The sequence below is a fragment of the Falco punctatus genome (assembly GCF_963210335.1).
Source record: "Falco punctatus genome assembly, chromosome: 10".
Classification (NCBI taxonomy): Eukaryota; Metazoa; Chordata; class Aves; order Falconiformes; family Falconidae; genus Falco; species Falco punctatus.
Window position 1 is genome coordinate 15,667,027 of NC_137590.1, and position 24,170 is coordinate 15,691,196.

Consider the following 24,170-nt stretch of genomic DNA (forward strand, 5'->3'; position numbering starts at 1 on the left):
GTGCTTCCTGCTGTCTGCACATGTGCAAAGGTGCTCCGAATCCTTTGAGGGTTGTGGGCACGTTGTGATGCTCTGGCCGTATCCTTGGTGTTTGAGGAGGGTCTGGGCTTAGATACACCACTGCATTTGAGGGATTTATGAACCACAGGGAAGATAAAGGGGTGTTTTGTTTGTCTGAATCTGCTAGCTGTGGTGCTGTTTGCTAAAGCACCAGGAGTGAAACTTGGGGGGGGAACCCTAGGGTTTGTTAAGGGAACACGAGCAGAGTTTTGCCTTAGAAGAGGGTGATTCTCCCATTGGAGGAAGGGAGAGAAACCTGCTGCTGCTGCTGTCGACCCTGACACGCGTGTGAGTTTAAGCAATTTTGGTGCTACCTCTGCGAGTGGGAGCAGTTTTTATCTGAAATGTGTTCATAGAATAAAAGGATTTGTTATTTTTTTCTTTGCAGAGGATGCTCTTAATTTCAGGAACTGGAAAGGTTGGGGCTACCCCGCGAGCCTGGCAGAGCAGCCATTGCATGGAGGATCATCCAGCCTGGCTGCAGGATGGGGCTGCCCAGGCCAAGTTAAGAGCTGTGGCTGTGCCGGCATCTCCCGGTGCTCCGGGAAGGCACTGTGGGAGCAGGGGATGGAGCCGAGAGCCCATGGGCATGTGCTGTTCCGGGGGAAGAGCCTGGAGACGAAGCCCAGGGGTGTTGATGCTGCAGCTCCGCTTCAAGTGGAAACTTGGCCCTTTCCCGTGGCAGCAGACGGGCGATGCCGTGTGTCCATGTGGAGGCACAGCCCGTTGCCGTGGGGTCCCTCTCCATTAGCCGCAGGGTCGCTGTTAGGAAACCTCCAGTTCTGTGTGTCACCACCCCAGCAAAACCATTAATTCACCCCACTATAGGCTAATTCTGCCTCTTCTGCCAGGCCAGCTTGGACTGTCCTTCCTTCCTCCTAGCAAATACATGTTAACTCCTTCCTCGCCCCGGGGAGGGGACAGCATGGCCAGGCCATGGTCACTGGGGTGGGTGGGCGAGGACACAGCTCAGCAGTGCCACCTGCTCCTGCAGCCCCCAGCCCCTGCCCTGGACACCAAGGATGGGGAGGAGGCTGCAAGGGGGCTCCTCTCCATGCTCCTGCCGTTGGGGGAATGTTCCCACATCCTCTCTTGGGGGCAGGAGCTGCCATAGCTTCAGCCACTTAATATTTTCAGGGGTTTTCAGCAATTTTTGTGTATAATTAATTTTGTCTTCAGGTCCAGCCCTGGTGAGATGGACATGGTGATGAAGAAGAGGGGTGTTGCAAAGGGAGCGTTCTGCAGGTGTGGGGAGACAGAGTTGTCTCAAGGCTTTTTGAGTTTGCAAGGATGCTGGTGTGAAGTGGATGAAGCAGGAGAGGGATGTCTGTCTGTCCTGCCTGTGTGCCCACCGATGGGTGGGGGAGCCATTGAACACCCCCCGCTCCAGCCTGTGTGCCCCCAAGCCGCAGTGGATGCTGTGAGCAGTGGCATCTTTATGGAGACAGCTTTGGTGCCTTTAAGAAAGTTGGGGTTTTTTTATGGAGTCTGCACATCTGCTCTTGTTCAGGGATGCTCGGAGCGCTTTGTGTTGTTTTATTTTTCCACCCTTTGCCTGAGATTTGAATGTGGGTGGATGCAGCATCATCCTGGGAAAAATCTCCCTGCAGCCATGCCTACACTGAAATCTGCATCCTGAAATGGTGCAAGGAGGGTGGCGGGGCTGTCACTGGATGCCACTGGCTTTGCTCGTGGCACTCAATGCCATCTCCATCTCCCCCCCGTGCTGCCCATAACATCCTCCCTGCAAAGTACCAGTCTGAACTTTGAAAAGCTGCCAGTAGTTCTGAAGCTGAGCCCAGTGCTTCTGAGGGTGCTGTGCAGGGCTGGGCTGTTCGTGGGGTGTCCCTGGTGTGGGCAGGGTGTGTGGGGGCTGGTGAGCCTGAAACGTGGCTCCAAAGTCTGGTCATGCATGGCACGGCTGGGGCGAACCGGGCTGCGCCCAGCGCTGATAACCGCCAGTGCCTTGAGTTGTATTTGGAAGAGTTATGACACACAGTCAGGAGGAAAAATGATTTATTCTTCTAAGGCATTATTTTCTGTTTCGTTTTGGCCAAGCCTGGATGTGGGGCCACAGAGATTAGGAGGAGTTGTGCCTAATCAGAGGCTTTCCCCTCCCAGGCTGCCTGCGGTTAAGATATCACAGTTGTTTCTTCCTTGCTATCTTTGTACTTGGGGACAGGATGAGTATGTCAGGCCAAGGAAATGTAAAGGGTTGTGATCACCATGAGCCTCCGCTTGCCTGTCCAGCATGATCAGTGGTGCTGAGCCAGGCCAGGGGGTGCATTTCTAGCCCAAAACCCCCCGCTCCTGTGCTGCAACAGTGAGCATAGGTCCCTCTGGTCACAGGGACCCCGTCCCCTAGCAGTGCTGAGGCAGGAAAGCATTGGTCAATTTGCCCAGCCCTGGAGAGCTGCGGGCTGAGCACCCTGCCCCAGCCACCTCTGCTCTGGACAACCCCCTCCAGCTTATCCTAGGGTTATGATTCAAGAGGGAATGGCCACGTTGAAAGGTGATGGCTGCTGGGACCTCCTGGCTCCTCTTTAAGGGCATCTGAAAGGTGGCATCTGAGCACAGGGTGGAGCGGAGTTTGTGGCATCTCCACGTTGGTGTGAACAGTGCCGGGGACACAGCAGTGGGCAGTGGGCAGGAGGCAGCAGCTCTTCCCTGGTTTCACGCACCTTTACCTGCCCTGGAGACTACACACCACTTTGCTAGCAAAGCATTCCCAGTGTGGGCGTACTTTGCCCTGCAAGGCAACGCTTCCTAGGGAAGTAAACAGCTCCCCAAGCAATAAAATCTCTGCAGGCAGATTTTGGCTGGTGCAATCCTCCCCTCCCTTTGCAGCAGCATTTGGGGCAGCTCGGCAGGGAGATGCTGGCAGTACAGCCCCGTCTCCCTGAAGAGACTGGCTGTGATGCTCTGGGATGCCCTGGCAGTGTGCTCTGCTCCTGGGGGGCTGTGCTGCTCCCAAGCATGCCGTGGTGCTTCCTTGCTCTTGCAGGGTTGTCGGTGACTCATGGTAGGGCTGGGGCTGAGGCTTGAGAAGGAAAAGCAAAGGTAAGTCATCTGCAGCAAGCTGGGAACAGATCAGTTAGTGTGTGGATAACTGGCTTTGGGCTGGACGCAGCAAGGACGCGGCCGTTGGGGCTTGTGCAAGACACCCTGGCCAGGGGGAAGGTCCTGTGGTGTGTGTGGTGGCTTGTGTCCTGGCTCTTCAGCCCGGGTTTCAGCAGTGCTGGTAACGCATCACTCATGGGGAGCGTGTCCCACTTGCAGACCAGAGGCACTGACAGCAGCACCGAGGTCTGGGGCTCAGCACTGGGGAGACCCCAAGCTCTGCGCCCCACCAGCGAGGCTGCGCTCGGGGGCTGAGTGCTGCCATGGAGCTGGGGTGGGCTCCCAGGGCTGCAGCGGGTGTCATGCACCCTGCAACTGGAGCATCAGGGTGAATCCCAATGGGTCAACCCACCTGGGGTCCCTGCAGCAGGGCTGGGGCTCCCCAATGCCCACCCTGCCAGCCCGGTGCTGCCGGCAGCTGCCTTCCCAGGGCCCCCTCGGGTGCTCAGCCGTGCTCCCCTTTCCTCCCTGGTACAAGGCCGGTCAGCGTCCCGTGGGGAGCGCAGGGCTGCTCTGCTCCAGCCGGGTGTGGAAGACTCACATCCAGAGGCAAATTACATAAGGGACGCAGGTGACTCATACCAAGTCCCTGTTTTTCTTCAGACTGTGTGATGATGGAAGCAATGCTGTTTGTGTTTTCTCCTCCAGGCATCTGCGGGAGCAGCCTGCAGCATTTGGGAAAGACCCACATCCAACCGGCAGCGTTGCAAACAGAGCCATGCCGTGGTCCTGCAAGCGCTGCCTGCACTCCTGCGCTGCCTGCGCTGCTGCCAGGGAGCAGGAGGCTGCGAGAAACCCAGTTCCTCAGCCGCCGGGTTGCTCTGGGCTGGTTAGGGGTGTTACCAGGGCAGGAGATGCTCCAGCATCATCGTGTGAAGGCCCTCCTGGGTCCCAGCCCATCCTCAGGCAGTTGTGCAGCGCACAAAAGGCAGCGTGCCCGGGGCTGGGGGGGCTGCAGCAGCACACACCCCCGGAGCAGCCGTGATGACTTTGGGGGGAAACCCCTCCATGGCTGTCGGTCACGTCGCCGCCGCAGGAATGGAAACCGAAACTCGGGGCTTCCAGCTGGGTGTGTGTTTGTCTTAAAATCAGCAGATCCTGGGATTTGGCTCTTCCCACCTGACGCGGCTGATGCGGTGACGCAGCTTCGCCTCCTCCCTGTTCCAGCTGCCGCTGCGGCTTCCTCGGCTCTGCCGCCCGGGGACCAAGTCCCAGGAGCGCCCGGCTTCTCCCTGGCTTTCTCCTCCGTTTCTACCACTTTTTCATGTGTGCTGAGCAGGGGGAGAAGCTTTAGAGAAGGTAGTGAAAACTGTTTTCTCCTGGAGCTGTAGGGAAAATGTCCCACCTGTAAAATGAGTGAAACCTCAAATATCCCATCCACAATATCCCACCCGTAAACCAGGGTGATGCGCCGGCGCCCCAGCTGCTCTGCCTGGGAGAGCCTGGCGCGCTCCGTTCGGGGTCTGGCATCTGGGGGGTTGTTCGGGGGTGTTTTGTTTCTGGTTTTCACTGCTGGTTGATGCTGCCTGGGCTATGACAGAGTCATTTGCTGTGGTTCAGAGCAAGGGCTGTGGAGAGGGCTGCTTCTGCCCGCAGGCAACACAAACCAAGGATGCTGTTGCACATCTGTGCGCCTGCAGTCGCTCCGTGCCAGAGCTGGGGACCAGAACCGCTGCCTTCCGGAGCCCTTTGGCCTCCCTTGGCTCCAGGGCTGCATCTTCACAGGGGAAGGGACCGCTCCTTTCCTGGGCAGGGATGGGGCCCCCGCGCTGCCCGGCGTGCTAATGGTTCCCCAGGCAGCTGCAAGGCAAAGGCTGGGAAGATCCTTCCTGTGCAGGGAAGCCAATCGCAGGAGCTCTGTGGGGCCAGCTGGGGCTGCAAGGCTGAGCCACCCACTTGCCCCTGTGACAAGGCACAGAGCAGAGCAGTGTGACCCTGCAGCTGTGGCCGTGCCCACGCGTCTGGCAGTGACAGGGCCTTTGGGGCACAGACCAGGCGGGTTCAGCCAGCTCCCATGGCCACCCACTGCTCCAGCAGGGTCCATCCAGCACCCACAGGCCTGGGCTGCCCCACACCCCTCCCTGGTGTGAAAGCTCTCGGGGCTCCCTGGGGTGCTGCTGGATGGGAGCAGGGTGGGGGCTCCCCCCGAGGTATCCGATGGGTAAAAAAAATGACAAAACAAATGGTTCCTCTTGCTCCTTCCTTCAGTGTTGACAAACATGCCAGAACCCAGTCCCTGCCCCTCCTTCCTCCCTGCTCCTGCTGCCAGCAATGCCCCACGGGCTGCCTCTCAGCTCCTCGTTGTTTCCTCTTCCCACTTCTTTCAAGGATGAGCTTTTACTTCCCTCGCTGATGCTGGTTCATGTCAGGGCAGCCGCGCAGTATCACCAAGCACCATGTGCCCATCCGTCAACAGAGGGATTTAACAGTGTTGCTGTCAGCCCAGGAACTTTGCCTCCAGTGCCTGCAATCTTCTAGAGTCGCTCGTGGTTGGAGGTGCGTTATGTTTTGCCTGGTTGCTTTCCAGGGCTTGCAGCTGGCTGCTGGCATGAAGATAATTTTATTAAGTGGGAAGGCGGGGGCCTGGCCACATCGCTGTGTCCAGCACAGCATCCGCGCTGTAGCTTGGTGCTTTCTGAAGCGTCGTGTCCGGGCTGGTGAGACAATGCGCTGCCGCAGCCCCTGTGCTCTGGTGGGCATTAGAGGAACCTCCTGGGCCCTTTGCTTGGGTGCCTGTGTTTTGGGGGGGTCTCAGGCTGCTGGTTATCTGTGTCTATCACCCTCAAATTCACAGCAGCACCAAACCGTGCGTGGGGAGGATGTTGCTTCGTGCTGTGCTGGGGCTGTGCTGAGCTGCTGTGGGTTTGGCTGGGTGAGCTGGGAAGGGGTGATGCTGGGGGGCTGAGGAGCCCCCAGGCCTCGGGTGCTGAGTATCAGGGGATGGTGCTTTGAGCTGTGACATGTGCCTGCAAACCAAGGTGCAGGTTCTTGCTACCCAGGGTGTGGGTGCTGCTGCCTGGTACAATGTCATTTGCAAATGCCACTCCGCTCGCCTCAGAGCTGCTGGGAGGGCGGGGGGGACGTTGGGTTTGTTTGGGTTTGGGGTGGTGGTTGGTTATTTCTATTTGGCTCGAGGTTGACCTTTCTGCAGTTGGGTGCTCTCAGGCCCGGAAAAGAACGGAAAACGAAAGTGGTGCTGCTGAACCGAAAGGAAACCTGCGGGCTTTGCCCCTCCCAGACGCCCTTTTTAAGCGGGGCCGTCGGGCGGGGAGGGGGGGGCTGGCCGGGCTGGGCACCAGGGCTGCCGCTGGGCCGCTCCAGCATTCGCTTCATTCATTCCCCGGCGCCGGCCGGTACCGGGCTCTGGACAGAGGCTGAGTGCGGGAAAGCCCCGACCCCTCCTCAGGTGAGCAGCGGCTGTCGGCCCCGGCAGCACCCCGGGCAGCATCCCGGCAGCACCCCCCGCAGCATCCCGGGCAGCACCCCCGGCAGCACTCCCGGCAGCATCCTCGCAGCATCCCGGGCAGCACCCCCGGCAGCATCCCCTCCGCCCTGGGGGGAACCGGGGAGCTTGGCGGAGATGGGCAGGAGGAACTCGTCCCTCGATGCTGGAGAAGGGGGACTTGGGGGAGCTGGTACCCCCGGGGATCGCCCCTCTCGTTGGCTGCGGGGAGCGCTGCTCCCCGATGCCGGCTGCCCCCCCCCCCCCCCCCGGTGCCGGTGTCGGCTCCCCCCGGTGCCAGCGGGCGGGGCGGGGCGGGGCCGCCGTGATGCAATTTCCGCGAAGTCCGGCCCCGGTTTGAATGCGGGGAGGCCCCAGAAAAGAAACCGCCGCCGGCAGCGAGTCCCCGGGACCCCCCCGGCAGCGGTGAGAGCGGGGCGGAGGGGTCCGGGAGCGGGGAGGGGGCTGCGGAGCCCCCTGGGGGGCTGCAGGGCTCGGGGTGCTCCCATTAGCCTTGCAGCGTTCTTTAGGGTGCTGCACGGTGTGGGGTGCTCAGCTCCCCCGTCTGCTCCTGCCCCGGCCCGCAGCATCCCTGCCCGCAGCATCCCTGCCCGCAGCATCCCTGCCCGCAGCATCCCTGCCCGCGCTGGATTTTGGCGGCGGGGGTGGGAGGTGATGTCAGGATGTGGGTGTTGGGGTGCAGAGCCCGGGGCTGGCAGGGGTGCGGGGTGCTGCCGGTGGTGAGCCACCCCTGCAGCTCGCCCCTCTCTGCGCCGGGGATGTGGTCTGGGAGCTGCCAGGCAACTTTGGATAGTTGGGTAAAGCAAATGCAATAGCTGGGGGTGCAGGTGCCTGGGGGTTGCATGCAAGCCGGGGGGGCAGCGGTGCTGTGGCTGGTGCTTGGCAGCGGCCAGGCTGGCAGAGCCATGCCAGCTCTCTGAGTGGGACTTGGAATGAACTGTTTTGTTGAAAAAGACTGTGGAAAGGAGGAGCCCCAAGAATTTCTGAGGCTGGTTTTGTTCAAGAAGGAAATACCAGAGGGGGTGCGGTTTTGGTGCAGCCGGGACGATAACCAGAGGCGATGGGGTGGCACAGGACAGCATCTGTGGTGAAGCTCCTTTTCCATCGGTGCCAAACCCTTCCAGCCAACCCAGCTGTGCCGTTCACTCACGGGGTGCTCAGGGATGCTGTGCTGGTCTCACACCGCTGCTCCAGCCGCTCGCAGTCAGGAGAGGAAAAACTCCCCAGGTGCCCAGGTCTGGTGCCCAGCCAGGACCGATAACTGTGGTGGGGGCTGCGGTCCCCCAAGGAGCACAGTCCCCCGGTTGTGCCGGTGGCCTGTCACCATCCCCACAGAGGGCTGTCCCAGCACTCTGACCCATGTTGCTTGCTCTGATCGAGGGGCACTTGGCTTACTCCAGCATAGCATATTGCCTAATCTCCTGTCAATAATTAATTGCGGCAAGACCTGTGAAGAAGGCCACTTTCCGGTAGGCTGGGATGGCACAGAGGTGCAGCACAGCAGGACTCGGCCGCGGAGGCATGATGAGTGTTTTTCTGCCACCGCCTTGCTTCGACTCGCCATTTCCAGGGAAATGTGATTATCCCTGGCGTCAGCGCAGCCCCACGAGGCGCCTGCCGGGGGATGATGCTCGGACATAGTGTGGCCCGGCCCTGACCCGAAGTGTCTTCCCGAGCACAGAGGAAATGCCGCCAACGAGGCGATGGCACGGTTTGGGCTGGGCCGGGGCTGGGAAGTGGGTGCCTGTGTCCATGTCGGTGTCTCCCGAGGGTCCGTGCCACTGGGGGAGGCAGATACTCGCCCCGCTGGGGCGGTGAGTGGGTGTGGAGCTGGGCACACAATAAACTGGCTTCTCCGTCTGCCAGACTGACTTGTTTTGCCCATCAGTGGGATGCAAGTGGCTTCAAATGCCAGGCTGGGCTTTTCAGGACGAGTCTAAAGGAGACTGTTTTTTCTTAAAATGTATAAAATTCAGCCTGCAAATCACAGTCTGTGGCTTGCTGATAAATACTGCTCTCACTCAGCTCCCACCTTCCTCTGGGCACTTGGATTTTGCCCTGTCGACATGAGAGTTTTATTGGCAGGACAGCTACCATGCCGTACAGCTCCCCAAGCTCCCTCCTGCCCTGCATCTTCCCTCCGCCCGGGCTCGGATTGCAAAAGCTCCCGTAGCTTTTTCCTTTTTTTTTTTTTTTTTCTTTCTTTGCTGGTATAAGATGGTTGTAGAGAGAAAAAGGCTTTAATTTGGTTTGAGTGCTGGTGCTGTGTGGGGACTTTAAGAGGAGTTTGTACTTCCCCTTCCTCTTCCCTCCCACCTCCAGACCCAGATCATGTTCTGGCAGCTTGCTCAAAATCAAAGGCTTTCTTAAAAAAAATAAACAGCAAGGGAATTGACCCTTTAAAGGTGGAATATTCCCTCTTAGTCTTTTCAAACCCGGATGGTCTGCCTAGGCAGGAATACCAGACCCAGCCCAGCTGTCCTGTGCAGCCTCTGTGGGTAGTTCTCACAGCGTTTAACCGAGCGGGTCCGTGTCACAGGACCGTGTCTCTTCTGGGCGCTGCGCCTGTGGATGTACCAGCACCGGGAAGCTCGGCTCCAGCTCCGTGGAGCCGAGTGCCAGCAATCAGATTTCATCCTCTCTTGTGTGCATTACTGAGGTGTTTTGGAGTTTTCACCAGTGACAGCGTTGCACAGATGTTGCACAAGTCCTGAATGCAAGTGCCTTTCCTAGGAGGGCTTGTCGCAAGGAGGAACCTTCCAGAAGGGGGAAGGGGAAACGGTTATTGGAGGCAAACCAAAGTGTTCCCAAGGCTGCAGATGTCAGCCCCAGAATAAGTCCCGGTGCCGCTAGGCCAGCTTCAAAGGAGCTGAAAGGCTCTTGGAGGCTGAGCGTGACCTTGGGTCCCTCTCCGGGTGCTCCCGCTGGCTGTGGTTCAGCAGCAGCTTGGCACCCCCGGCCACTTGCTGCTGCTGTCCCCCCTGCCCCCCCCCGCTCCTGCCCTCCCACCGCTGGACCTGCTGTGCCGGACCCTGGGAGCTCCCACAGCAAGCTGAGCCTGCAGCAGCGGGAGTCTGTGCCTCTGCCCTGGGCTCCGGCTTAACTGCAGCCGATTCCTGACCTCCCAGGGAAAGCCAAGCAGGAATTCTCCCTCTTAGCATTGCGATTTGCAGAAGGACAGTCTCCCCAGGCTGGCGCAGGGGGGATATTTGCCTCTGCAGGGGTTTCCCCTCCTGCAGCCATGCTTAGGGCAGACCACAGCTCCGCACGCTGCTGTCTCCTTTCCCAGCAGCCAGGGGTTTTGCAGGTGCTCACGACCCTGGGGGGTCTCAGCGAGAGCAGCCCCCAGGCACAGGGTCTGCAGCCCCATGCCAGTGCTGTGTAGCCTTCATTGTCTTGCTGGGGATCAGCGGAGCACCCCTTGGTGCCCTTGGGCAGGAGACACAGCGCCCCACTCCCCCTCCGGCCTTTTTATTGCTTATAGGTGCTCTCCTATATTTTTATTGTTTTTTCAGTTATTTCATTTCAGTGCAAAGCATTTTTTCTACATCAGTTGGCAGTCAGGCAGCACCAAAACCTCTGTGGTGGCCCCAACCTTTTTTTTTGTGGCAGACCCAGAGCAAAGAAAGAGCTCTCGACCTCTGTGCAGCGTCTGGGCTGCAGAAACGGTTTTCTTCCAATGACCGTGACCTTCTTGCAGTCAGAGGCTGGGGATACTCTGGCTCTCCACTGGCCCCAGCACAGCTCTGGGTAAGGGATGCTCTTCCTTGTGCTGCATTCATGTCCAGCAGCTCTGCTGGGCCTGGGTATGCGCAGGATGCAGCACATAGGTGATGCTGCCGGATCAGGACCGCAGGGGTCCCTGCAGGTGCTGTAGCTCTGGGCAGTTTGTAGGGAACGCAGGCGGAGCTGTGGCAGGGCCGTGCTGCCCGTCTGGCTATAAGCTCATGCTGCAAGCGCAGGAGTGCTGCAAGCAAAGGTTTGGAGACAAAGGCGCAGAGAGAAGTTGGGGTGTTTCAGCTCTCGCTGCGGAGAGCCGACGGTGTGGCACAGTGACCCGAATAATGGCAGAGTCAGCGTCAGCGCTGCCGTGGGACTCCACCGCGGAGTCTTGCGGTTTACTGAAACAGAAACTAGCACTTCTGCCCAGCGCCAGGCTCGCTGCCAGACCTTGAGAGATAAACGGGCTGGTGTTTATCCACTGAGCGCGTGTCCTACCTGATGCATGGCAAAGTGGGATTAGGCTGTTTCATCCTAGCTGGGCAGCGGGTGGGTGCTATGGCGTGGGGATGGGATGCAAGGAGCTCGCTAATGGTGAGCTGGGAGGGTGGGTAATGCTCCGGCTGCTTCCCCCTGTGGTCCTGGCTCAGCGTTTGCTGCCTGGAGCTTCAGCCCAAGCAGCAGCTTCAGCACCCCCCTGCCCACCTCCTCTGGCACCAAGCAACCCGTTTATCCCAGAGGTGGGGAAAGGAGTCTTAATTAAAAAATGAAAAGTATTTCTGCAGAAGCAGTGCAAAATTTGTCCCGCTGCTCTGTGGTCTGCCGAACTGCAGCAGTAAATATCGCTCTTCCCCTGCTTTGCTAGAGCCGGTCCTTCGTGGCTGCAATGCTTGGCTCAAGGCTGGTGGCTTTGCCTGGCAGCACACGCTGCCCACAGATCTGCCCCACCACGCTCCCCTCGGCCCAGCCGCATGGCCTAGCCATGAAACCCCGCAGCATCATTCCCAGGGATCCTCCTGGGCTCTGGTTACCCAGGAAACTGCTGGCAAAAGCTGGAGCCGGTGGCCGGGGAGGGCAGGGAGGTGAGTCACGGAGCTCCCCCGGCTGGGTGTTACCGAGCCGAGCCGTTGGCTGGAGATGCTGGCAGGTCCCTGTTCCAGCATGCCCATCGCCCGGCCTTGGGTGCCGCATCCGAGGAGCAAAGAGGGTGCTTGCTTTGTTAATTAATTCCAATTAATCTTTCATGCCACAGAGGGAAATGGGCTGGGCTGGAGCTGGGGTTTTCCCACTGGGCATGGGGCAGTGGTGGGGCTGCCCAGCTGGACCCAGGGGAGGGAACAGGAAAAAGAAAGAGAAAGTTGGCAGGAGCTAACCGAGGCGGGGAGGCGGTGGCAGCTGGAGGAGGAAGTTGAATCATCCGGGGCAGTGATCTGCGAGGAGGTCGGTGGCCACTGTGGGGCCCGTGCCAGGCCCTCTGGGGCAGCCACTGCTGCAGCCGGCTCTCCCGGGTTGGGTGGTGGATGCTGATGGGCTGCAGGCTGCGAGACCGAGCCGAGTCCTGCCGGGAGCCCCTGCTGCTCCTGCGGGACACGGACCCCTGGGACCTGGGCTGGCGGGTGAATGGAGCTGGGTGAGCGGGTAAGGGCAGAGCCCAGGCACTTGGGTGCCGAGGGCAAGGGTGTCTGGTGGCTGTGGGTGCTGAGTGAGGCTCCTGGCCACTTGCTGGTGAGTGGCGCCGGGCTGTGCTGGTGCCTCGGCACGCACCCAGCCAGGGACCAGCTGATGTTTCCTGCTAAGTCGCTTGTTCCTCGTTTCTTTGTCAGGCTTTGTGAACTCTCACCAATGGCTGGCAGGTACGTAGTGAGCTAGGACACGGCCACCCCATGGCACCTCCTCCCCCTGACAGCGCTTTGTAGGAACTTCCCGCCATTAATTTTGCTCCGCTCAAGCCAGCACCGAGGATGCCGACGGCAAACGGCCCGGCGGTGCCGCTGGGCAGCCTCCAGCAGCAGCTGGAGCTGCGCCTGGTCTGCTCCAAGTGCAGCATCAAGGAGAACGAGATCATCTACCAGCTGCGAGAGGTGGAGCACAGGTGCATGTATGAGATCCTCCTGGCTCGCTGCCACAGCCGCCGGAGCTCAGCCTGGAGGAAGGTGTCCAGGCGGCCGGGCTTCCCCAACCCGGCCCGCTACGCCGTCTGCCGGTACTACACAGCGGGGCTGGGCTGCAGCAGGCACAAGAGCCAGTGCACCTTCGCCTGGAGCTCGGAGGAGGCCATAGTCTGGAACTTTGAGAGGGAGCAGCAGCTGGAGCGGCGCCAGCTGAAGGCAGTAGTGCTGCAGAAGCAGCTGGAGGGTCACCCCGCCACCACCCCCAACCCCACGGCCAGCGCCGCCAGCGAGATCGCCAGCGAGTTCGGGGGGCAGTTCCAGGAGATCTGCAAGCGTTGCTTCTTTGGCTGCCCCCAGCGGATCTCAGTGGGCGGCCAGGGGCGGCTCTGCAAGTCCCACCGGACCTGGGACCCCCTCCTGGTGCACGTGGTGTCAGACAGCCGGAGGAAGCAGCAGTACTCTGCCATCCGGCCCTTCCCCGAGTTCATGCCAACCCTCAGCTACTGCAGGTTCGTCTCCAAGGGCCAGCCCTGCAAGCACGGCCCGCAGCGCTGCCGGTACGCACACAGCGACGTGGAGATGGCCATCTGGGAGGCCGAAAGGGAGCATGGCCTGGTTCGCTCTGACCTGCTGCCGGCCGTGGGGACCAGCAGCACCAATGGCGAGCTGGTGGCACCCACGCCGATGCAATTCTACTGCCGGGTCTGCCTGGTGACCTTCAGCTCACAGGAGAGCTTCGAGAGCCACTGCGCCTCCGTGGAGCACGTGCAGATGCTCTCGGATGACAGCTCTGTCCAGTGGGTACACCGCACGCCGCCGCTCGGGCTGACCAAGTTCTCGCTGTGTAGCAGGTAAGGCGTCCACCCAGTGCAGCGAGGGAGAGGGCAGGGGCAGCAGGCAGCCACCAGCTCCCTGTGGACCCCCAAGCTGCCAGGCATGGGTGGCACCTGGGATACCTCTCTCCCGACAGAGCAGAGGTGTGTGAGATGGGGAACAGCTGCACCAAGGCTCATTCCCCTGAGGAGCTGCAGGAGTGGATCCAGAGGGTGAAGGTTGCTGTGAAGAAAAAGAAGCAAGCGCTGAAGGAAGGGCTCTTGTCGTACCAGGACCGGCTCATCGCTGAGTATCAGATGTGCTCCAACGAGGTGTTGATTGTAAGTCACGGGTGGCAGGGTGGGTGAGCGTTGGTCAGGCGAATCGCGACAGACCTCATGGGTAAGAGCTTGGGAACAGGGTCCACCACTCACCTTTCTAACGGTGGTGCAGAAAGGGATGTTGCATCCCCCTTTCCCTCACCCCTTTTGAGACCCTGCTCAGGCTACCTGAGCAACACTGCTGTGCCGGGTCCTTTCATTTCCCAAGGCTGCTGCGTGGGGACACTGAGGAGCGGTGGGTGAGGTCTGAGCATGGGGATTGACTGACCATCCCCTCTTGGGAGGATGTAGCGTAAAGGCAAAGGATGAAGCTGGCTCTGTGCAGGGCTCTGCAGTGTGTCCCTGCGATGCTGCCTTCAGTCCCGCTCCTCCTCTGCTTCCCCCGCAGATGGCTGAGCACGTTGAGGGTGTCAGAGTTGTGTGTAAGCAGCCCCTGCACGTGCAGTCAGAGGACAGGAAGATGAAATACTGCTGGAAGTTCAAGGTCCACTCCCAGGTAAGCCCAGCTCTGTGCTGTGGGGGGCTGTGAGCCGCTGGCAGCACCTGCTGTCCTTTGGGGTTTTTTGTTTGTTTCTTTAATTATTATTTCTGCAAGGAGCGTAAGGACAGGGATGTGGGGGTGTCTGAGTGAGGGTGTGTGTTGGGTATTGAGGAGCAGCTCAGGTGGTGCCCGAGCTGGGGCTGTACGCGAGGGGAGCAGCCACCACATCTCCTGTCTCATCGTGTGCGGTGGGGCTGGGGCGGACCCGGCTGCTCTCAGCACCTCCCACATATCATCACAAATAACAAGATTCAGCTGCTTCCCTGCCCAGTATTTTGTGGGTGTCGTGGGCAGGAACCTGGGTCTGATTGTCCTTTACCAACATAGGAGATTTCCCGTTTGCAGCAGACTGGCTCAGTTGCTGTAAAACTGGAACCTGGGATTCTTTAAGACCTTAAAATAATTGCTGTGGGGTTGCATGAAAAATAAGCTCCTTTAAGGAGAATGTCAAGTGGTGCTGTAGATCCAGCATGGCATTCGGTTCCTGCAGCAGCCTTCAGTAGGAAATGCTGCTGGGAGGACCTCGTCAGCCGCTGGGCTCTTCCCGTGGGCTGCCCTGACCATATCCCTGTTCTCCTCTCAACTGGCAGATGCCTCTGCAGCACGTGGCGCTACTGAAGCGGGAACCTGGAGTCAACTTCTACCTCTCGGGGAATGGGCTTTCCCGGGGCCTCCACTACATTCGGGGGGAGCACGTGGCCACCCTGGCCTCCTCCCCACCCGCCGCGCTGGTGGAGGTCTGCATGGAGTGCTGCACGCTGGGCATCTTCGAGCAGTGGGTGGTCTTTGACTTTGGCAAACGCCCTGTCCTCATGCAGAAGATCAAGGTGAAGGTGGGCCGGCGGGAGACCCCCCAGCACATCCCCAGTAGCAGGGAGAGCAGCCGCCCCGTCAACTTCGTGCGATGGGATAGAGGTAACCGGATCATTGTTCCCAGCGTGCCAAGGACTGGTGAAGACATGGCTCTGCTGGCTAAGTACAAACCTCCTGCTCTTGCGCTGGACTACCAAAGTGAGGGTGGTGCCACTGTTCCCATCACCCGCCTCAACTATCGCGAGAGGATGCACAGATTCCTTTTCCGTGAGGAAGAAGCTGAACAGGCCCTGGTTGCCAAGTAAGTGCCAGGTGTGGATCCAGAGGGGTTCCTCCTTGCTGTGGACCGTGCTAACCCTTGGGGCTATGCTGCTGCTGAAACCTCCGTCCCTTCTGGGCTGGGTCCTGGGGCACCTTCCCAGAGAAGTGGAAACCTGCCAAGAAGGGTGGCTTGCTCTGTAGCAATAGGAGGGGAAGGGCTGGGTCTTGTCCTGTGGCCATGGATTAGCGAGAAGCACAGTTTCTGTGTGCTCAGGAGGCCAGCAGACCCTCTCTGGGTGTCGGTGGTGATCCTCCCTCTGCAGTGAGGGGGGCAGTTGCTGATGAACTGGTGGGCCAAGTTCTCTGTGGTTCATTTAGGTGTTTCCTCCTTTCAGACTCAACCTGCGGGTCCTCATCATGCTGACCCCCATGCTGCAAAGCCTCTCTGTGGGGATGAAGTTTGCCCTCTCTGGTGAGCTGTTTGCTGAAGTGCCTACCCCTTATAACCTCTCGCCGGACACAGATGAGGGGTATCTGCTGAGCAGGTCTGTGCCCACCGCTTTCCTGGCACTTGACCCACCTGTAGACAATCGGGTATATGAGGTTAGCGTGGAGCATAAAGCCACCACAGAGAAGACCATCTGGCTACAGATACCAAAGAGATGCTGCTTAGAGTTGAAATTCAAGCCAAACACCTCCCACAAGGTGGAGATCCAGTTCCAAATCGACCAGCTGCTGTTCCGGCAGTGGCATCAGGCTGTGGACCGCCTGTTGGATGAGAAGCTGGTCCTACCAGATGTTGCCAGTTGCTCTGTCCCCTACTCTCTTGGATCACCACAGAAAGGGAACAGCAAGCAGAAACTAGCCATCTCCTTCATCACGGGCCAGGCAACCACCAGCCGGCAGGTCCCACCTCTTCTCATCTACGGGCCCTTCGGCACCGGGAAGACGTTCACCTTGGCCATGGCCACCATGGAGATCCTCAGACAGCCCAAAACACGGGTGCTGATCTGCACTCACACTAACAGGTTAGCAGGGGGTGAGGGAAGAGGCCACCAGAGCTGTGGGCCGGGTCCAAGCAAGCTGGTCCATCACTTGCCTGGTGGGATGAGAGGGAGCCAGGGTGCATGGGACAGAGCTGAGCGGCCCTTTTCTTAGCATGCATTTCAATTACTTGTTTAAATAAATTTGTTTTTATTTGGTATGTCTTAAACTGCTCTAGCACATCCTGCTAGGAAGAACCCTGGCATGCATGGAAGTCTTTGGGCAAGAGGCAACAATATGCATTTTAAAGCATTATAAAATGGGGGTGGGCTTGGAGAGACAGTTCTTTCAGCCTCTACCGTGTGCCGGCAGAAGTAGAAAGCCATTGCCTGACCTTGCTGGGGTAGTGTTGCACTCTGCTTGCCCTTCAAAATGATTGTGCTCTGCACACAGGCCAATTTTTTTACTTTTCCAGGGAGGGTTTGGGGAAGAGGAAATGCAGATCTGCTCTGGCTGCCATTGAATCTGCCTTCAGAGAAACCAGGCCAAGATTGTTAAAATTAGAGCAGTTAGACTGAAAAGAGTGTCCACATCCGATCCTGCAGGCTGTTACTGCCTTAGTTTTTTAATGTATAATAGATGAGTGAGCGACTGCTAATCCTGGCCTGTTTCAGGCTGTCTGCTTGCACTGAGGCATCTTCTACAGATCTCATGCCACCCGCCTGGGCTGCGGGTGGTCAGCTGTTGGAGGAGAGGTCTGGTGGCTTGGCCCTAGAGAGCAGATTTTGTTAGGCACGTTGCGTTTTTCCACGTGAGCATTAAGACATGCCCTAGCCTCGAGTATCAACTCCTGTTTAAACCATACCCTCAAAACAGGCTTGGAACCGGGCACCGCGTGAACACCGGTGTCTTTGCGCGTACGTGAATACCTCCTGTGGCAAGTGTGTTGTCAGCCAAAGCTGGGGAAGAGTTCAGGTGCGGGCTGGTGAGTGATCAGATGGTGCGTTGGAATGATGGTCATAGCATTTGGGAACCGCACTAACAATTCCTTGATGGTTTCCCCTTTTGTTCCCTTCCAGTGCTGCTGACATCTATATCCGGGAGTATTTCCATAACTACGTAACCAACGGGCATCCATGGGCTGTTCCCTTGAGGATTATATCCACGGACCGTCCCATCAACCTGACGGACTCCATCACTCAGATGTATTGCTGCATCTCACCAGACCAGCGCTCCTTCCGCCACCCCACGCAGGTGGAGATCGACAGGCACCGCATCATTATTACCACCTCCATGTTATCCAAGAACTTGAAAGTTGCCCCTGGTTACTTCACCCACATCATGATCGATGAGGCTGCTCAGATGCTTGAGTGCGAGGCTTTGGTTCCACTCTCCTACGCCACTTTTGAGACCCGGATTGTCCTCGCTGGGGACCACATGCAGATAACCCCAAAGCTGTTCTGTGTTGAGGATGGACAATCTGCTGATCACACCCTGTTAAACCGACTCTTTCAGTTCTACCAGAAAGAGAAGCACGAAGTGGCCATGAAAAGCAGGATCATCTTCAACGAGAATTATCGTTCCACGGCGGGCATAATTGAGTTTGTCTCCAAGCACTTCTACATCGGCAAAGGCAATGCTATCCAAGCCAGCGGGAACATCCCACCCCATCCCGAAATCTACCCGCTCGTGTTCTGCCACGTGTCTGGCGTGGCTGAAAGGGATATGTCCATGATTTCTTGGCACAATGCCTCTGAGATAATACAAGTGGTTGAGAAAGTGAAGGAGATCTATCAGAGATGGCCAGATGAGTGGGGTGTCCGAGATCTGAAGAGGATCTGCGTGGTCTCCCATGGGATGCAGGTAAGTAGGAGAGCCATGCGTTTCCCAGCTGAAGGGGCTACGCTTGCTGCTGACTGCTCTCTAAACACTCCCAAATAAATTCTGGACTCTTTTTACAATAAACCTGTCTCTTGTGCTAGTAAAAGTAGGGAATCTGGGATCTTGCATGCCTTCAGTGTTTTTTTGAGGCGCTCTCCTTTTGAATAGTATGTCAGGGGTGGTGGGAGCAGACATGCCTTGTGGTGGGATGGTTTAGTTGAAGATCTTCAGCATCTTCCAGGCAGGTCAGCTGTAGGGCAGACTGGGAGGACTGGCTGAGGTCATCCCAGGACATGTGGCTGCTGTTGAGTAACTTTCTTGGAGAACCTGCAGCTGAGAAGGGTGAGGGACCTTGGTGTTGGGTGGGAGCCATTTCTGAGCTGAAACTGTATTCACTTGTGCCTCTTTCTTTCTTACCAGGTTTCTGCAACAAGACAAGAGCTGAGGAAAAAGCAACTGCAAGAAGTGGTGGTAGAAAACTATGAAAACTTGCCAGGTTTGTGTCTTGTGCAATAGTTGGTCGTGCCTGGCTGCGTTTTGAGGTCTTCTGTGTGCTAGGGAGAACTTCTCCAGTCATGTTGATAGACAGGAGAGTCTATAGCAGCCACAGCCACTGTGTCATGGGCAGCGGGAGGAGACACTGGGTGGCTAGCAGAAGTCTTTCCACCATTTTAACATTGTCCTCCTTGCTAAAATGCAAAATACTGGCTGATCTGGTGGCAAAATACCTCTCTGGAAGGGTGCATGCGGTGTTGTTCGGCAGAGCTCCCTTGCCCTTCCCTGTGGCTCTGCCACCACTGCAGCTGCCGCAGCCCACATACCACTGATTAGATGGGAGTGCCTGGAAATCCTTTGGCTGATTTCCACCCCCTTCTGGTTGGTAAATCTTTGATTTTGTCTTTTCCTTAACAAGATTTCACACCAAATTAAATCTGCACCCAACTGTCAACTTGTTTCAAATATACGAACGTTGCTTTGTAGGAGGGTGAAAACCCTGTAAATGCGATCCCAGGGACTTGAGCATGTGTGAATCATGTGAAGCCCCAGATACCAGTGGGGGAGGCTGGTAATAGAAGGGAATTGAAACCAGGATGGCCTGTGGGTACCAATCGCAGCAAAAATCACAGAGCGACTCACTAAAGGAGGCGTCTGCTGCTCTGGATGACGAGTGAGGGATAGGGCTGTTTTGTCCTCAAGGACTTAGTTTATGACTCACCCATGTTTTTATTTTTCTTTTTTTCATTATTATTGTGCAGCTGGGACTCCTCATGGTGAGATTAACTGACCCCTGGGGTGTGTTTCTGATCTCCACACCCTTTCTTTGCAGTCTCTTCCCAGCTCTGAAATCACCAGGGCGCCTCTCGCTGTTTGTTATTTGTCATGCGATCAGCAGAGCCGTCCTTGAGGGGAGAGGGATTCTGGCGAACGGTCACTGCTCATGTTCCTGCAAGACCCTCGGTTCCCTGAGGAGTTTGGGATTCACAGAAAAGTCTGCCCATGTTATGAGGAGCAGCTGGCAGGGGCTGCCGGTGGCACTGGGCATGCAGGGGCTGCTCCATGGGCACTGACAGCTGCACTGGTCCAGTTCCCTGCCTTTCTCCCGTCTCCACGCTGCCCTTCCCTCCCTTGTGTGTGGGTGGTTGGTGGCCTTGTGGCGTCCATCCTGGTTCGTGCCTGGAGGCCCTCACAATCCCCAAGAGCTGCTTTATTCCCAGATAACAAGCAATAGGACAAGAGGAAATGGCCTGAAGTTGCACCAGGGGAGGTTTAGGTTGGATATTAGGAAAAATTTCTTCACCGAAAAGGGTGGTCAAGCATTGGAACAGGCTGCCCAGGGAGGTGGTGGAATCACCATCCTTGGAGGTGTTTAAAAAATGTGTAGATGCGGCGCTTAGGGACATGGTTTAGTGATGGACCTGGCAGTCCTGGGTTAATGGTTGGACTTGATGATCTTAAAGTTCTTTTCCAACCTGAATGATTCTATGGTTCTGTTCAGATCAGGTGGCTCCCGTGACTCAGCCAAGCGAGGCTACATCAGCCCACAGCCCTGTAACACAGTGTAGATGGGCAGAGCGCTGGGCAGCATTCAGACAGGGTCTTCCCTGTTGGGTTCCTGTGAGTGACTTCTCCCTTGTCCCCTCTGGTGCAGGGCGGGAATTCCGGGTCATCATCATCAGCACAGTCCACACCAGTGAAAGCCTGCGCCTCTCAGCCTCCCACCACCTCGAGTTCTTCAACGAAGCCAGAGTGCTCAACACCATCATGACCCGGGCTCAGTCACTGGTTGTTGTGGTGGGGGATGCCGTCGCCTTGTGCTCCCATGGCCAGTGCAGCAAGGTGTGGAAGCGCTTTATCCAGCAGTGCATCGAGAAGGGGAGCATCTTCCCAGAGAACCTGACGATGGCTCAGATAAAACAGGCTGCATGTGACAAAGAGAGCTGGAGCAAGAGGAGCCCGGAGGGCGATGAGGAGGACAGTGACACGGATTCCTGGAGCTCTGAGGCTGAGAGCATGAATCCCGATGATCCCATCCTCCAGGAGCTCTTAGATGAGAGCAAGAACGTGCTGGTGACGGTGTCTGAAGAAGGGCTGCTGAACGTGAAATCTGAGTCTTCAAACCTGTGGAAAGACAGGCAGGAATACGTCAGCTTCTCTTCTCGGATGATGCAGGAGTATCTGCACATGCACCCTAAAATGTACAAGAGATGCGAGCTGATCAAAGAAGGGTTTGACAGAGCTTCTGCCTTCACCCTCAACGACTCCCCTGCGATGACCATTCAGATCAAAGGCAGAGTTCACTGCGGGACAGCCTTCACGGGGGACGAGGTGCTCGTGGAAATCCTGCAGAACATCACGGCTGACAGCGGCAGCCACCGCCCTCAGGGGAAGGTGGTGGGCATCTTAAAGCGCGCAGAGAGAGAATGGACCTTCATCTGCATGATGGATGAATTTGATCCCCGGGTGATGATACCCATCGATCCCACTGTCACCAAAATATTCGTCCCAGGGCTGAAGGAGAAACCCAACGTCATTCCCATCCGCAGGCTTGTCAATGGGAAGTACAGAGTGATCAGCTGTGAGAAGATCAGCCAGGAGATGAGGAGATGCCAGTTATTCTGCGTCCAGGTTATCTCCTGGCGGGAAGGGTTTTACTACCCTTTGGGAATAATAACGGAGATTCTGCATGCAGCGTTGACATTGGAAGAAGGCTTAAAGATCCTCAACTTGGAGTACAGTTTGGAGAAGAAATACCCATCTGCTGTCACCAAGGAGTTGGCCAAATATGCCTCGAGCAGCAAACTAAACTTCACCAAGGAAAACCTGAAGGACTGTCGGAATTACCTGACCTTCACTGTCGACCCCAAAGGTGCCAGGGATTTGGATGATGCTGTCAGTGTTAGGGATCTCGGGCATCACTATGAGATTGGGATCCACATTGCAGACGTGGCTGCCATCATTCCCAAAGGCAGTGCCTTGGACCTGGAAGCAAAGAAGCGGGGTGTCACCTACTATGCTCCCAGCCAGGAGCCTCTGAGCATGTTCCCACCCCACATTAGCCAAGATGTCTGCAGCCTCCTGCCACAGAAAGATCGGCGTGTGATCTCCTTATTTGTCACGGTAGAAAAGACAACGGATCGGATGTTAAAGGGAGTCTTCACCATCTCTGTGATCTGCTCGGACAGGCAGCTGTCCTATGAAGAGGCAGAGCTCTGCATTAAGAGCCGCTACAGAGGAGTGTCAGAGCCCCTGCGTTTCGATACCCTGGAGGACTGCATAGCTGTGGCTTATCACTTCTCCAGGATCCATCGGAAGTTTCGGCTGCAGGAGGACTGTTTCTATGACCGGCTGGATGAGGAAAGCTCCCCAGGTAACAGGGGGTCCCATCAGATGATAGAGGAATTAATGATCATGTTCAACAGTTTTGTGGCTGAGTTCCTCACCAACCAGGAGGACACGAGAAATGCCACTCCTCTCCGGTGTCAGTGTGAGCCGAACCCTCAACAGTTATCACTCATGAAAAACAAGTACAGCCACATCCTTCCTTTGTCCATCCATCTCTCGCACCACCTGGGAGAAGTGCCTCCCAGCCAAGACTCCTCTAAAAATGTGAAATTCAGTCTCCTGGCCCCCATCTGGCAGCACCTGCAGTCAGCTGCTAATCGGCGTGACTTCCACAAGATGCTAGACCTTGTCGTTACTGATGACATCCACCCGAAGCTGGCCCCCGTGGCCCTGGAGTTCAGGAGGCTACTTGGCCGCTCCTATTTCAGTCGCTCCAACTCCACTGTCCAGTCGAAAGTGGGCCATTACTCCCTGCACGTTGACTCGTACACCTGGGCTTCCTCTCCCATCCGCCGGTACGTGGATGTTGTGGTCCAGCGGCACCTTCATTCTGTGCTCCGCAAGAAGCCCATCGTCTATTCTTTGGATGACATTGAGTTTCTCTGTCGTGACTTCAACAAGAAGAATTCCCAGGCAACGACGTATGAGAAGAGAGCCCACTGCCTGCAGATGGCCACCCAGCTGAAGGACCAAGCCCTGCAGAAGGTCGCCTTTGTAGTGGATATTGAAGGGATGAACAAGTATTTTAAAGCCCTGTTTCCACTGAACAAGGAGAGTCTTCCAGATCCCCAGAGAATTAGCTACAGGTCTCTTCAGCTGATAGAGCAGCCCGTGTTCATCGAGGAGCGGAACAGCATCAAGCTCATGTGGAAGAGGAGGGTGTACTCCATGCAGACGATGAAGGAGCACAGCCTGCGGGAAGGACCTCTCTGCGACTGCAGCGTCACCCTCTTCAGCACCCAGACTTGGCAAAACGTGCTCACGGCCATCAGGAGAGAGGAGTTTGAGACCGCTGCCTCGCTCCTGGAGAAGAGCAAGGAGCTGTACCGGCGGCACGTGGGCCAGATCAGGAGGAGCCCATGCTCACACTACATGGAGGTGTCCCTGGAGCTCAGCGCCGGCGATGTGCTGCAGTTCCAGCTCACCACTGATGTCTACCGGGGCTTCCTGGTGCCCTTTGTGCAGCTGTGGTGCGTGATGCCAGGCTTCGACATCTGCCTGCAGCACGCAGAAAAGCCCGTTGAATGCTTCTCTGCCTACGCCACCCTGCCATCCAAAGACAAGTACAAGCACGTAACGGAGTACAGCAAGGTGTGGATGCAGATGAGCGCCATAGAGTCTGCTTCGTGTGCGGTGGACAAAAATGACTCAATTATCCTCCATGATGTGCAGATAACCTGGGCAAGGCAAAGGACAAGCAAAGGACAGCTGCAAGGCAGTTTCCTCCTAAACAAAACGTTTTTGGAGGAGTGCTCTATTGAAGTGGACTTCAACCACTGTTACTTGTGCATTCGCTTGGGTGGGCTGAAACTTGGGAGCCTTCAAAGCGATGAGGAATGCCTTAGCCATGGCCTCCAGAATCTGACTCTTCTTAACAAGGACAGCTCGGAAGGCAGACTTGTGGTTGATCCAGATACCTACACCTGGGTGGCTCACGGGGTCACTGAAGAGTTCAGCGACAACGCCAAGTCAGACAGGACTAGTCAGCACACTCTGACCTTTTACATTCACTCTATGTCTATGACGAACATCCCTGTGGAAATCTCACAGGCGTCTGCCACGTTCACAGTGGAGCTCATACCAAAGATGCTGCCAGATATGTAAGTGTGCTCAGCAGTTGCGCTCTGGTTAACCTGTCCATGCAGAGTGACTGCTTCCCATGGGACTCCTTTGCTGCACCCAGATGGTGTGGCTGATCCCCTGAAAGATCTGTCCCTACCCAGCTCCGGCTGGCCGTGCTGCTGTGCTGCTGTTTGGTGAGGGTGGCAGCATGGCTCAGATCTGTTCTCCAGATGGTCTCTTGCTTTTCTGGTTGACTTTAAGAATGGGGAGATAGGGGAAGGTGCCATGCTGAAATTTCCCTGGGCATCTGTTTCTTATGTCACTGGATTGCTGCAATATGTGTCATAAAAGGCAGGGTGAAGCACTGGATCAGGATTTGCTTAGCAGAAGTGCTCCCTGATTTCTCAATCGTTCCCCTTTGTTGTTGCTGTGAAGCA

At 57.0% G+C, this 24,170-nt stretch overlaps 1 protein-coding gene across 4 annotated transcripts in view; it reads left to right on the forward strand.

The window, feature by feature from the left end:
- The first annotated feature begins 17 nt into the window (after nucleotides 1-17).
- The window catches only part of HELZ2 (helicase with zinc finger 2), a 33,682-nt gene continuing 9,529 nt past the window's right edge, over nucleotides 18-24,170 (forward strand). Inside the window, exons 1-10 of one of the 4 annotated variants that reach the window (XM_080405946.1) lie at nucleotides 6,611-7,048; nucleotides 12,187-12,216; nucleotides 12,313-13,325; nucleotides 13,445-13,628; nucleotides 14,017-14,124; nucleotides 14,760-15,283; nucleotides 15,639-16,271; nucleotides 17,307-18,090; nucleotides 18,529-18,604; nucleotides 20,258-23,771. In XM_080405946.1, coding sequence (XP_080262072.1) covers nucleotides 12,325-13,325; nucleotides 13,445-13,628; nucleotides 14,017-14,124; nucleotides 14,760-15,283; nucleotides 15,639-16,271; nucleotides 17,307-18,090; nucleotides 18,529-18,604; nucleotides 20,258-23,771 — 6,824 coding nt within the window. In that variant the 5' untranslated portion in view covers nucleotides 6,611-7,048; nucleotides 12,187-12,216; nucleotides 12,313-12,324. The other 3 variants (XM_080405945.1, XM_080405944.1, XM_080405947.1) reach the window with 3 other exon arrangements.